The 14,455-nt window shown below is 43.7% G+C and overlaps 1 protein-coding gene across 4 annotated transcripts in view; it reads left to right on the top strand.

Annotated features, from left to right (window-relative positions):
- Positions 1 to 14,455, top strand: part of dym (dymeclin) — a 228,912-nt gene that overhangs the window by 6,368 nt on the left and 208,089 nt on the right. For all 4 annotated transcript variants that reach the window (XM_020484782.2, XM_031826159.1, XM_031826158.1 and 1 more), the window contains exons 3-5: positions 81 to 133; positions 482 to 575; positions 7,834 to 7,967. In XM_020484782.2, coding sequence (XP_020340371.2) covers positions 81 to 133; positions 482 to 575; positions 7,834 to 7,967 — 281 coding nt within the window. The remainder of the gene's footprint in view (positions 1 to 80; positions 134 to 481; positions 576 to 7,833; positions 7,968 to 14,455) is intronic.

The raw sequence follows: 14,455 nt of genomic DNA, 5'->3' as shown, positions 1-14,455 counted from the left end.
ATCTGCTGATGTAAAAAGGGTTAAATGTCTTTACTCTCTTCTGTCTCTCTCTCTCGCTCTCTTCTTTCTCCCCCCCACAGTGGGGACTCCAAGCTGTTGGAAGAGGCTGTCATTCCCCTCGCCAAGATCCTGAGTAGGTCTCATGTTTGTGTATTAAGCTTGTCTGTTAACCTCTTCTCCTTATTTGGGCTTTGTTGATTGGGTCAGCGGCCATCGTTTACACCAAAACAAGCTTTTACATTTACTAATTTCAAACTACAAACTTCATTGAGTGCTACATTTTAATCTTCTGATATTTACAGACTTTTATTTGACACAGTTACCTGTAGTAAACATGTAGAAAGCATGTTATCATCAGTAATTATATGATCTTTGTTTTATAAACAAGACGGTATAGATTATTGATGTGCTATGTGTCAGAATCACCAAGCAGTCTTTTTAAATACAGTGTACTTCCTCTCTCCTGTCTCTCTCTCTACAGTTGAGAATAATCCCAGAACAGGGAATTTTGGAGCCCTGGTGAGAATATTCCTGGGAAGAACCAAAGAGCTGAAAATATCCACAGAATGCCAAGAGTAAGTATCATGTGAAAACGAATTGTAAAGGGGACAGAATCATCAAAATGAATAGTTAAGTCATAAATATGTTATACTCTCAATGTTGAAGTAAATGACTGGGTTGAAGTGGTGTTGCTGCAACCATTGACATTTCTCATTGGAATCTAGAGGTAGGCCTATAGTTGTGGGACAGTGACCTGGATAGTTAAATAATAAATACGTCCTGTGCTGTACACCATGGAGTGATGATGCAGAACCCCAGTTTGGGGAATCCTGTATTAGCAGAGGAGTCAGATAGTACCAGTCAAGAGTTTGGACACACCTACTCAGTCAAGGGTTGTTCTTTATTTGTACTATTTTCTACATTTATAATAATGAAGATATCAAAACTATTAAATAACACATATGGAATCATGTAGTAACCAAAAAAGTGTTAAACAAATCAAAATATATTTTATATTTGAGATTCTTCAAAGTAGCCACCCTTTGCCTTGATGACAGCGTTGCACACTCTTGGCTTTTTCTCAACCAGCTTCATGAGGTAGTCACCTGGAATGCATTTAAATTAACAGGTGTGCCTTGTTAAAAGTTAAATTGTAGTATTTCTTTCCTTAAAAAACCTCTTTGGGATCGGGATCAGCATTTTCACATAAATAGCGTGCCCAATTTCAACTTCCTGCTACTCATGCCAAGAATATAAGATATGCATATTATTAGTATATTTGGATAGGATTCTGAACATTCTGAAGTTTCTAAAACTGTTTGAATCATGTCTGTGTGTATAACAGAACTTATGTAGCAGGCAAAACCCAGAGGACTAACCATTCAGATTTTTTTTTTAAGGTCACTCTATTCAATGAGTTTAAAAGTTTGTTCAAGTGCAGTTGCAAAAACCATCAAGCTCTATGATGAAACTGTCTCTCATGAGGAACGCCAAAGGAATGGAAGACCCAGAGTCACCTCTGATGCAGAGGATAAGTTCATTGAAGTTACCAGCCTCAGAAATTGCAGCCCAAATAAATGCTTCAGAGTTCAAGTAACAGACACATCTCAGCATCAACTGTTCAGTTGAGACTGTGTGAATCAAATCAAATCAAATTTATTTATATAGCCCTTCGTACATCAGCTGATATCTCAAAGTGCTGTACAGAAACCCAGCCTAAAACCCCAAACAGCAAGCAGTGCAGGTGTAGAAGCACGGTGGCTAGGAAAAACTCCCTAGAAAGGCCAATACCTAGGAAGAAACCTAGAGAGGAACCAGGCTATGTGGGGTGGCCAGTCCTCTTCTGGCTGTGCCGGGTGGAGATTATAACAGAACATGGCCAAGATGTTCAAATGTTCATAAATGACCAGCATGGTCGAATAATAATAAGGCCGAACAGTTGAAACTGGAGCAGCAGCACAGTCAGGTGGAAGTTGAAACTGGAGCAGCAGCATGGCCAGGTGGACTGGGGACAGCAAGGAGTCATCATGTCAGGTAGTCCTGGGGCATGGTCCTAGGGCTCAGGTCCTCCGAGAGAGAGAAAGAAAGAGAGAAGGAGAGAATTAGAGAACGCACACTTAGATTCACACAGGACACCGAATAGGACAGGAGAAGTACTCCAGATATAACAAACTGACCCCAGCCCCCCGACACATAAACTACTGCAGCATAAATACTGGAGGCTGAGACAGGAGGGGTCAGGAGACACTGTGGCCCCATCCGAGGACACCCCCGGACAGGGCCAAACAGGAAGGATATAACCCCACCCACTTTGCCAAAGCACAGCCCCCACACCACTAGAGGGATATCTTCAACCACCAACTTACCATCCTGAGACAAGGCTGAGTATAGCCCACAAAGATCTCCGCCACGGCACAACCCAAGGGGGTTGTCAGGCCCTTCATGGTACTTGTTCATGGTATTTGTTTTTTTACGTGTTATTTCTTACATTGGTACCCCAGGTAATCTTACATTTCATTACATACAGTCGGGAAGAACTACTGAATATAAGAGCAACGTCAACTCACCATTATTACGACCAGGAATATGACTTTCCCGAAGCGGATCCTGTGTTCTGCCTTCCACCTAGGACAATTGATCGGATCCCAGCTGGCGACCCAAAACAACGACGTCATAAAAGAGGCAAACGAAGTGGTCTTCTGGTCAGGTTCCGTAGACGGGCACATCGCGCACCACTCCCTAGCATACTACTCGCCAATGTCCAGTCTCTTGACAACAAGGTTGATGAAATCCAAACAAGGGTAGCATTCCAGAGAGACATCAGAGACTGTAACGTTCTTTGCTTCACGGAAACATGGCTCACTGGAGAGACTCTAACGGAGTCGGTGCAGCCAGCTGGTTTCTTCTTGCATCGCGCCGACAGAAACAACGATCTTTCTGGTAAGAAGATTGGCGTATGCCTTAAGATTAACGAGACGTGGTGTGATCATAACAACATACAGGAACTCAAGTCCTTCTGTTCGCCTGACTTAATTCCTCACAATCAAATGTCGACCACATTATCTACCAAGGATTTGTACCTTGTCAGCTCGGGGGTTTGAACTTGCAACCTTCCGGTTACTAGTCCAACGCTCTAACCACTAGGCTACCCTGCCGCCCCATATATATATATCCATATATTCCACCCCCAAGCAGACACATCGATGGTCCTGAACTAACTTTATTTGACTCTATGCAAACTGGAATCCACATATCCTGAGGCTGCATTCATTGTAGCTGGGGATTTTAACAAGGCTAATCTGAAAACAAGACTCCCTAAATTGTATCAGCATATCGATTGCGCAACCAGGGCTGGTAAAACCCTGGATCATTGTTATTCTAACTTCCGCAATGCATATAAGACCCTCCCCCGCCCTCCTTTCGGAAAAGCTGACCACGACTCCATTTTGTTGCTCCCAGCATACAGACAGAGACTAAAACAGGAAGCTCCCACGTTCAGGTCTGTTCAACGCTTCTAATCAAATCAAATCAAATCAAATTTATTTATATAGCCCTTCGTACATCAGCTGATATCTCAAAGTGCTGTACAGAAACCCAGCCTAAAACCCCAAACCGCAAGCAATGCAGGTGTAGAAGCACGGTGGCTAGGAAAAACTCCCTAGAAAGGCCAATACCTAGGAAGAAACCTAGAGAGGAACCAGGCTATGTGGGGTGGCCAGTCCTCTTCTGGCTGTGCCGGGTGGAGATTATAACAGAACATGGCCAAGATGTTCAATGTTCATAAATGACCAGCATGGTCGAATAATAATAAGGCAGAACAGTTGAAACTAGAGCAGCAGCACAGTCAGGTGGAAGTTGAAACTGGAGCAGCAGCATGGCCAGGTAGACTGGGGACAGCAAGGAGTCATCATGTCAGGTAGTCCTGGGGCATGGTCCTAGGGCTCAGGTCCTCCGAGAGAGAGAAAGAAAGAGAGAAGGAGAGAATTAGAGAATGCACACTTAGATTCACACAGGACACCGAATAGGACAGGAGAAGTACTCCAGATATAACAAACTGACCCCAGCCCCCCGACACAAACTACTGCAGCATAAATACTGGAGGCTGAGACAGGAGGGGTCAGGAGACACTGTGGCCCCATCCGAGGACACCCCCGGACAGGGCCAAACAGGAAGGATATAACCCCACCCACTTTGCCAAAGCACAGCCCCCACACCACTAGAGGGATATCTTCAACCACCAACTTACCATCCTGAGACAAGGCTGAGTATAGCCCACAAAGATCTCCGCCACGGCACAACCCAAGGGGGGGGGCGCCAACCCAGACAGGATGACCACAACAGTGAATCAACCCACTCAGGTGACGCACCCCCTCCAGGGACGGCATGAGAGAGCCCCAGCAAGCCAGTGACTCAGCCCCTGTAATAGGGTTAGAGGCAGAGAATCCCAGGAAAGAGGGGAACCGGCCAGGCAGAGACAGCAAGGGCGGTTCGTTGCTCCAGAGCCTTTCCGTTCACCTTCCCACTCCTGGGCCAGACTACACTCAATCATATGACCCACTGAAGAGATGAGTCTTCAGTAAAGACTTAAAGGTTGAGACCGAGTTTGCGTCTCTGACATGGGTAGGCAGACCGTTCCATAAAAATGGAGCTCTATAGGAGAAAGCCCTGCCTCCAGCTGTTTGCTTAGAAATTCTAGGGACAATTAGGAGGCCTGCGTCTTGTGACCGTAGCGTACGTATAGGTATGTACGGCAGGACCAAATCAGAGAGATAGGTAGGAGCAAGCCCATGTAATGCTTTGTAGGTTAGCAGTAAAACCTTGAAATCAGCCCTTGCTTTGACAGGAAGCCAGTGTAGAGAGGCTAGCACTGGAGTAATATGATCAAATTTTTTGGTTCTAGTCAGGATTCTAGCAGCCGTATTTAGCACTAACTGAAGTTTATTTAGTGCTTTATCCGGGTAGCCGGAAAATAGAGCATTGCAGTAGTCTAACCTAGAAGTGACAAAAGCATGGATTAATTTTTCTGCATCATTTTTGGACAGAAAGTTTCTGATTTTTGCAATGTTACGTAGATGGAAAAAAGCTGTCCTCGAAATGGTCTTGATATGTTCTTCAAAAGAGAGATCAGGGTCCAGAGTAACGCCGAGGTCCTTCACAGTTTTATTTGAGACGACTGTACAACCATTAAGATTAATTGTCAGATTCAACAGAAGATCTCTTTGTTTCTTGGGACCTAAGCTTCTCCAACCAATCTGATTCTACATTTCAAGACTGCTTCGATCACGTGGATTGGGATATGTTCCGCATTGCGTCCAACAACAACATTGACAAATACGCTGATTCGGTGAGCGAGTTCATTAGAAAGTGCATTGACGATGCTGTACCCATAGCAACGATTAAAACATTCCCAAACCAGAAACCGTGGATTGATGGCAGCATTCGCGTGAAACTGAAACCGCGAACCACTGCTTTTAACCAGGGCAAGGTGACCGGAAACATGACCGAATACAAACAGTGTAGTAGCTATTCCCTCCGCAAGGCAATCAAACAAGCTAAGCGTCAGTATAGAGACAAAGTAGCCTAATGATGGCTTGCTTCACTGGCAGTGACAGCTCTCTGGAGTTCATCTTGAGGGTTAACAGCAACAGATTTCAAATGCAAATGCCACACTTGAAATCAACTCGAGAGCTTTTATCTGCTTACTTTTAAATTAACTAATGAGGGAATAACACACACCTGGCCATGGAACAGCTGAGCAGCCAGTTGTCCAATTACTTTTGGTCCCTTTTAAAAGGGGGGACCACGTATAAAAAGTGCTGTAATTTCTACACTGTTCACCTGATTTGGATGTAAATGCCCTTAAATAAAAGCTGAAAGTCTGCACTTTCAGCTCGTATTCATATTTAATTCATATTTACTTTCAAATCCAATATGCTGTGGTAGACAGCTAAAATAGTAATTACTTGGGCAATTTCCAAATATTTATGGACCTGATTGTATGTGGGAACTCCTTCAAGACTGTTGGAAAAGCATTCCCGGTGAAACTGGTTGAGAGAATGCCAAGAGTGTGCAACGCTGTCATCAAGGCAAAGGGTGGCTACTTTGAAAAATCTCAAATATATTTTGATTTTACATTTTTGTGGTTACTACATGATTCCATATGTGTTATTTAATTGTTTTGATGTCTTCACTATTATTCTACAATGTAGAAAATAGTAAAAATAAAGTAAAACCCTTGAATGGGTAGGTGTCAACTTTTCACTGGTACTATAAAAAAAAAAACGATTTCCCAAGGCAGACCAGCCTCTAGCAAGCCAAGAGAGCCACCAGGCCTCTCAGTAATTAGTGGAGTCAGGGCGGCTCAAAGTTTGCCAGCTAGATCTGACAGAGATGTGTGCGGTGGAAAGGTGTCTGTGAACCTACCCTGCTTCCCATGAAACACCGGGGTTTACATTCACATAGAAGCTCACCACAGTCACAAGGGAAGCTGTTATGATGGGCATATTCCTTGAATGTGTGTTAATAGGAGTGTTGGTGTGCATGGTTGTAAGTAATAGTGTGTGTTGTGTGTGTTGGTGTGTGTTTATGAACTCATCATAGTTACAACCAATGCTATTACTTTATTCATGTTTTGGCTTTAATGTGAGTGTTGTGTGTGTGTGTGTGTGTGTGTCGATTGTGGGTGTGTGTTATGTTAGTGTTGGTGTGCGTTCATGAACTGGGGGTCCATATGTATGATCATACATGAGGTCAGAGGTTCATCCTCTGACCTCTGCACGTCTCTATAGCGGATGTGTCACGAGTCACAACAACCGTTGTTACCCAGCAGGACCCAGTGTCTGTGGTTGTGAGAGAGACTGCTCTTGACTGTGCTAGTTAAGGCTGCTGCGTGTCGTATCTCTAGTGAGCGGTTGAGACACACACACACACACACACACACACACACACACACACACACACACACACACACACACACACTGCTGCTGTCACCGGACCCGCTGTAGATCTGCAGGATCCAGTCAGTCTCAGACAAGCGGACAGGTCACAGGATATAAGGATGAAAGTATCTCGTTGCCACAGGGTCCCTCTGCTGTTGCCCTGACAACATCTCTTTGCCACCTGTTATTATGACAGGGTTGTTTACTACCCCATTCAGTGACTTCAGTTCCCCTCAAAACCCTACTCTGGGATATCCAACCAAATCCCTTTACTTTATGTCAACATTGACCATATTGGAGAGTGGAATAACTCGTTTTTTTGTGAGCCTGTTTTCATGGCTATTTCTTCCTGGTCTTGTCTTTATGCGTAGTAGGCTAAATCAAATGTCATTGGTCACATACCACATATTTAGCAGATGTCATTGGTCACATACCACATATTTAGCAGATGTCATTGGTCACATACCACATATTTAGCAGATGTCATTGGTCACATACCACATATTTAGCAGATGTCATTGGTCACATACCACATATTTAGCAGATGTCATTGGTCACATACCACATATTTAGCAGATGTCATTGGTCACATACCACATATTTAGCAGATGTCATTGGTCACATACCACATATTTAGCAGATGTCATTGGTCACATACCACATATTTAGCAGATGTCATTGGTCACATACCACATATTTAGCAGATGTCATTGGTCACATACCACATATTTAGCAGATGTCATTGGTCACATACCACATATTTAGCAGACGTTGCGTGTGTAGCAGGATGCTTGTGTTCCTTGCTCCAACAGTGCTAGTCTATGTATGACAGATTTATCTTGTCTTCATAATGTCTCAAATGACAAAGTAAATGTTGTTCTGTTCTCCTCTCCAGTCAGCTGTTTATCTGGCAGGCCCACAATGCCCTGTTTATGATCCGCTGCCTGCTCAAAGTCTTCATCAGTGAGATGACAGAAGAGGAGCTGCACCAACAGTTCTCCTACCAGGAGAGGGCGCCAGGCTCCTGCGGTGAGAAATCCTTCCATCCCTATCTCCAGACCTGTATCCCACCATCCCTATCTCCAGACCTGTATCCCACCATCCCTATCTCCAGACCTGTATCCCACCATCCCTATCTCCAGACACGTATCCCACCATCCCTATCTCCAGACACGTATCCCTCCATCCCTATCTCCAGACACGTATCCCTCCATCCCTATCTCCAGACCCGTATCCCTCCATCCCTATCTCCAGACCCGTATCCCTCCATCCCTATCTCCAGACCCGTATCCCTCCATCCCTATCTCCAGACACGTATCCCTCCATCCCTATCTCCAGACACGTATCCCTCCATCCCTATCTCCAGACCCGTATCCCTCCATCCCTATCTCCAGACCCGTATCCCTCCATCCCTATCTCCAGACCCGTATCCCTCCATCCCTATCTCCAGACCCGTATCCCTCCATCCCTATCTCCAGACCCGTATCCCTCCATCCCTATCTCCAGACCCGTATCCCTCCATCCCTATCTCCAGACCCGTATCCCTCCATCCCTATCTCCAGACCCGTATCCCTCCATCCCTATCTCCAGACCCGTATCCCTCCATCCCTATCTCCAGACCCGTATCCCTCCATCCCTATCTCCAGACCCGTATCCCTCCATCCCTATCTCCAGACCCGTATCCCTCCATCCCTATCTCCAGACCCGTATCCCTCCATCCCTATCTCCAGACCCGTATCCCTCCATCCCTATCTCCAGACCCGTATCCCTCCATCCCTATCTCCAGACCCGTATCCCTCCATCCCTATCTCCAGACCCGTATCCCTCCATCCCTATCTCCAGACCCGTATCCCTCCATCCCTATCTCCAGACCCGTATCCCTCCATCCCTATCTCCAGACCCGTATCCCTCCATCCCTATCTCCAGACCCGTATCCCTCCATCCCTATCTCCAGACCCGTATCCCTCCTTGGGGCGGCAGCGTAGCCTAGTGGTTAGAGCGTCGGACTAGTAACCGGAAGGTTGCGAGTTCAATCCCCCGAGCTGACAAGGTACAAATCTGTCGTTCTGCCCCTGAACAGGCAGTTAACCCACTGTTCCCAGGCCGTCATTGAAAATAAGAATTTGTTCTTAACTGACTTGCCTGGTTAAATAAAGGTAAAAAAAAAAAAAAAAAAATCACCAAATAGCCTACACGCTAATCACCAAATAGCCTACACGCTAATCACCAAATAGCCTACACGCTAATCACCAAATAGCCTACACGCCAATCACCAAATAGCCTACACGCCAATCACCAAATAGCCTACACGCCAATCACCAAATAGCCTACACGCCAATCACCAAATAGCCTACACGCCAATCACCAAATAGCCTACACGCCAATCACCAAATAGCCTACACGCCAATCACCAAATGCTTTTGGGAACGGGCAGAAAAAGTTAATGTCGATCCACGAAGGAAAAAAGTACGATGTCGGAGTTTACTTCAATAAGAGAAAAGCTGTGAAATGTAGAGTTGAAAATAAAGAGAAGGGAGGACCAGAAAGTAATGTTTGGGAAAGATTTGGTGAAGTGGTACAAGAGGATGATAACAGTGTTGTGTGGTGATTGTGAGGCGCTATACAAATTCAACAGTCATAAGATCGGACTTCAAATAGGCCAATGACAGGTCAAGGGAACTGTAGCCTACTGTTCAGATGGGTAAAATGGACACTGAAATCTGGACTCTGACTGTAGGTCTATAACCTCTCACATTACCTTAACATTAACTCCTGTAGAATTAAACATTTCTTGCAGTAAAATGATACACCAAATGTAGGCTACATTTTGACTGGGGAACAGGAGTGGAGAAATATGATTTATTTCAGTATCTTGAGAGCATGTGAATGGTCAGTTAGATACCGTCTGTAGAGGTACTATATTTATCATCATAAACACTGATAGTACTTCAACCACATTAAATATGCATCCAAGCTGAACTGAAATCTAATCAGAAACCTGTTGGCTCGTATTACACAGCTTTATATTTCCTTACAACCCGTCAAATGATTATTGTTATAGCATTTTCTCCCCGCCCCCTAATTTAATAACGTCAACTAGATTGAAGCCTTTTCATTCCATGGATTTTATGATATTCTGGTGAACGAGGGTTCATTTAGTCTTCTAGGGCAACATCATGACAGAAGAGAAGCTACATGTATCTAATTATATTCCAATAGCCTACCTAAAAATCTCTGAAAATAATCTAGATCAGACAAAATAAATCCTGCGCACACCCTGTCGTCAAATAGTTCTGCCGTCTCTGACTGTATCCTACAGCGCATTTTCTATAATAGCGGGTTAGGGTCGGGTGTAGGCCTCAGATTTTCACTCTGGGCGGATGCGTTATTAGTGTACCGTTAGCGGTTATTATGGCCATAATAACCGTTATTATGGCCACGTGTGTTTTTTACTGAGTTCTATGAAATGGAAAACATTTGCAGAGGCATACATAAAACCTGAGTGTAGAGACCGATGATTTCTTAAACACACAATCTGAAGCTGCCACAGTTTATAGCCCCATTTTCCATGATTCATCACTCCATTTCCTCATCTGGTGTTGTCTTTAGCAGCTGGGTACTGTAGGTAACCCTTCCATTGTCACACACAGAGAGAGGGGAGAGAGAGAGGAGTTGAGAAATGTGGAAAAATGGCATCACATCCCATCAGAGTTAATATCTGCACTCTCGAAGGGCTTTCCATTAAGCCCTCATTCCCAGGGTTGGGCTGGACCAGCGAGAGGGGGAAGAGAGAGAGGAGAGGGGGGAGAAAGAGAGTGGGAAGGGAGGAGGGTGTTAGTGAAAAGAACGGAGGATGTTTGTGAGAGCAGAGGAAGACGTTCGTGGGAAGAGGAGAGGAGGGCTGGAAACACGCTTAATTGGAAGTTGTTGCAGACAGAGATGGAGATGGTGCCAACAGGCTGTCTTCACCCTCCACTGTGTGTGTGTCTCTCTTTCTTGGTTTCTCTCTCTCCATTCCTCTCAGAGGGAGGAAAAAATGGAGCGTGTGAGAAGGAAAGAAAAGAGGGAGGATAGAAGGGAAGGAGAGGAAAATGCCAATGGTGTATTGCCAGGGGTTATGCAGAGACCAAATCTGACACAGAGCAGAGACAGTTGTTTTTGTTTTTCTGCTTGTGATTTATGTTGCCTGTCTATGTTGCTGTTCTGTAGCACAGACTGATGAATATGTAGACAAAGAATAGTCTAGTAGTCACAGGAAATTGAACATGCGGAGAGTAACTTTGAATATGCATAGTATGCTTCATACAAGTGGTTGGTACTTGTGTCCATTACAAGGTCAATTGGACGTGAACTGTAAAGATAACAAAACCTACAGTTCCATCTCAAAAGTTTGGACACACCTACTCATTCAAGGGTTTTTCTTTATTTTTACTATTTTATACATTGCAGATTGTATTCTACAATGTATAAAATAGTAAAAATAAAGAAAAACCCTTGAATGAGTAGGTTCTCATTTACAACTGCGACCTGGTCAAGATCAAGCATAGCAGTGTGAACAGACAACAACAACAGAGTTTCACATGGAGTAAACAATAAACAAATCAAAATATACAGTGCCTTGCGAAAGTATTCGGCCCCCTTGAACTTTGCGACCTTTTGCCACATTTCAGGCTTCAAACATAAAGATATAAAACTGTATTTTTTTGTGAAGAATCAACAACAAGTGGGACACAATCATGAAGTGGAACGACATTTATTGGATATTTCAAACCTTTTTAACAAATAAAAAACTAAAAAATTGGGCGTGCAAAATTATTCAGCCCCTTTACTTTCAGTGCAGCAAACTCTCTCCAGAAGTTCAGTGAGGATCTCTGAATGATCCAATGTTGACCTAAATGACTAATGATGATAAATACAATCCACCTGTGTGTAATCAAGTCTCCGTATAAATGCACCTGCACTGTGATAGTCTCAGAGGTCCGTTAAAAGCGCAGAGAGCATCATGAAGAACAAGGAACACACCAGGCAGGTCCGAGATACTGTTGTGAAGAAGTTTAAAGCCGGATTTGGATACAAAAAGATTTCCCAAGCTTTAAACATCCCAAGGAGCACTGTGCAAGCGATAATATTGAAATGGAAGGAGTATCAGACCACTGCAAATCTACCAAGACCTGGCCATCCCTCTAAACTTTCAGCTAATACAAGGAGAAGACTGATCAGAGATGCAGCCAAGAGGCCCATGATCACTCTGGATGAACTGCAGAGATCTACAGCTGAGGTGGGAGACTCTGTCCATAGGACAACAATCAGTTGTATATTGCACAAATCTGGCCTTTATGGAAGAGTGGCAAGAAGAAAGCCATTTCTTAAAGATATCCATAAAAAGTGTCGTTTAAAGTTTGCCACAAGCCACCTGGGAGACACACCAAACATGTGGAAGAAGGTGCTCTGGTCAGATGAAACCAAAATTGAACTTTATGGCAACAATGCAAAACGTTATGTTTGGCGTAAAAGCAACACAGCTCATCACCCTGACCACAACATCCCCACTGTCAAACATGGTGGTGGCAGCATCATGGTTTGGGCCTGCTTTTCTTCAGCAGGGACAGGGAAGATGGTTAAAATTGATGGGAAGATGGATGGAGCCAAATACAGGACCATTCTGGAAGAAAACCTGATGGAGTCTGCAAAAGACCTGAGACTGGGACGGAGATTTGTCTTCCAACAAGACAATGATCCAAAACATAAAGCAAAATCTACAATGGAATGGTTCAAAAATAAACATATCCAGGTGTTAGAATGGCCAAGTCAAAGTCCAGACCTGAATCCAATCGAGAATCTGTGGAAAGAACTGAAAACTGCTGTTCACAAATGCTCTCCATCCAACCTCACTGAGCTCGAGCTGTTTTGCAAGGAGGAATGGGAAAACATTTCAGTCTCTCGATGTGCAAAACTGATAGAGACATACCCCAAGCGACTTACAGCTGTAATCGCAGCAAAAGGTGGCGCTACAAAGTATTAACTTAAGGGGGCTGAATAATTTTGCACGCCAATTTTTCAGTTTTTGATTTGTTAAAAAAGTTTGAAATATCCAATAAATGTCGTTCCACTTCATGATTGTGTCCCACTTGTTGTTGATTCTTCACAAAAAAAATACAGTTTTATATCTTTATGTTTGAAGCCTGAAATGTGGCAAAAGGTCGCAAAGTTCAAGGGGGCCGAATACTTTCGCAAGGCACTGTATTTTATATTCGTAAAAGTAGCCACCCTTTGCCTTGATGACAGCTTTGCACACTCTTGGGTTTTCTCTTAACCAGCTCCACTGGGAATGCTTTTCCAACTGTCTTGAAGGAATTCCCACATATGCTTTTCCTTCACTTCACTCTGCGGTCCAACTCATCCCAAACCGTCTCAATTGGGTTGAGGTTGGTGATTGTTGAAGCCAGGTCATCTGATGCAGCACTCCATCGCACCAAAGGACAGATTTCCACCAGTCTAATGTCCATTGTTTCTGTTTCTTGGGCCAAGCAAGTCTCTTCTTCTTATTGGTGTCCTTTAGTAGTGGTTTCTTTGCAGAAATTTGACCATGAAGGCCTGATTTCACGTAGTCTCCCCTGAACAGTTGATGTTGAGATGTCTGTAACTTGAACTCTGTGAAGCATTTATTTGGGCTGCAATTTCTGAGGCTGGTAACTTTAATGAACTTATCCTCTGCAGCAGAGGTAACTCTGGGTCTTCGTTTCCTGTGGCGGTCCTCATGAGAGCCAGTTTCATCATAGCGCTGGATGGTTTTTGCAACTGCACTTGAAGAAACTTTAAATGTTCTTGACATTTTCTGCATTGACTGACCTTCATGTCTTAAAGTAATGATGGACTGTCATTTCTCTTTGCTTATTTGAGCTATTCTTGCCCTAATATGGACTTGGTCTTTTACCAAATAGGGCTATCTTCTGTATACCAACCCTACCTTGTCATAACACAACTGATTGGCTTAAGAAGGAAAGAAATTCCACAAATTAACATTTTAAGGCACACCTGTTAATTGAAATACATTCCAGGTGACTACCTCATGAAGCTGGTTGAGAGAATGCTAAGAGTGTGCAATGCTGTCATCAAGGTAAAGGGTGGCTACTTTGAAGAACCTCAAATATATAATATATTTAGATTTGTTGAACACTTTTCTTGGTTACTACAGGATTCCATATGTGTTATTTCACAGTTTTGATGTCTTCACTATTATTCTACAATGTAGAAAATAGTAAAAATAAAGAAAAACCCTTGAATGAGTAGGTGTGTCCACTTTTGACTGGTACTGTACATCCTGGGGATGTAACGATTCACCGATACGCATCGGTCCCCGATTCATAGGCTACATATGTTTAAGATACAAGTGCATCGGTCCGCGGACCCCAAACCGATCCAAATGTAGCATGCATCGGTCAGAAAATCAATTCAAAAGTTAAAAATCACCGGTTCGCAAATTTTTTTGCTCATATTACATTCTATCTACCTTCCAA

This window comes from Oncorhynchus kisutch, linkage group LG6 (assembly GCF_002021735.2).
Source record: "Oncorhynchus kisutch isolate 150728-3 linkage group LG6, Okis_V2, whole genome shotgun sequence".
Classification (NCBI taxonomy): Eukaryota; Metazoa; Chordata; class Actinopteri; order Salmoniformes; family Salmonidae; genus Oncorhynchus; species Oncorhynchus kisutch.
The sequence above is the reverse complement of the archived record's forward strand: the minus strand, read 5'-3'. Positions and strand labels throughout refer to the sequence as shown.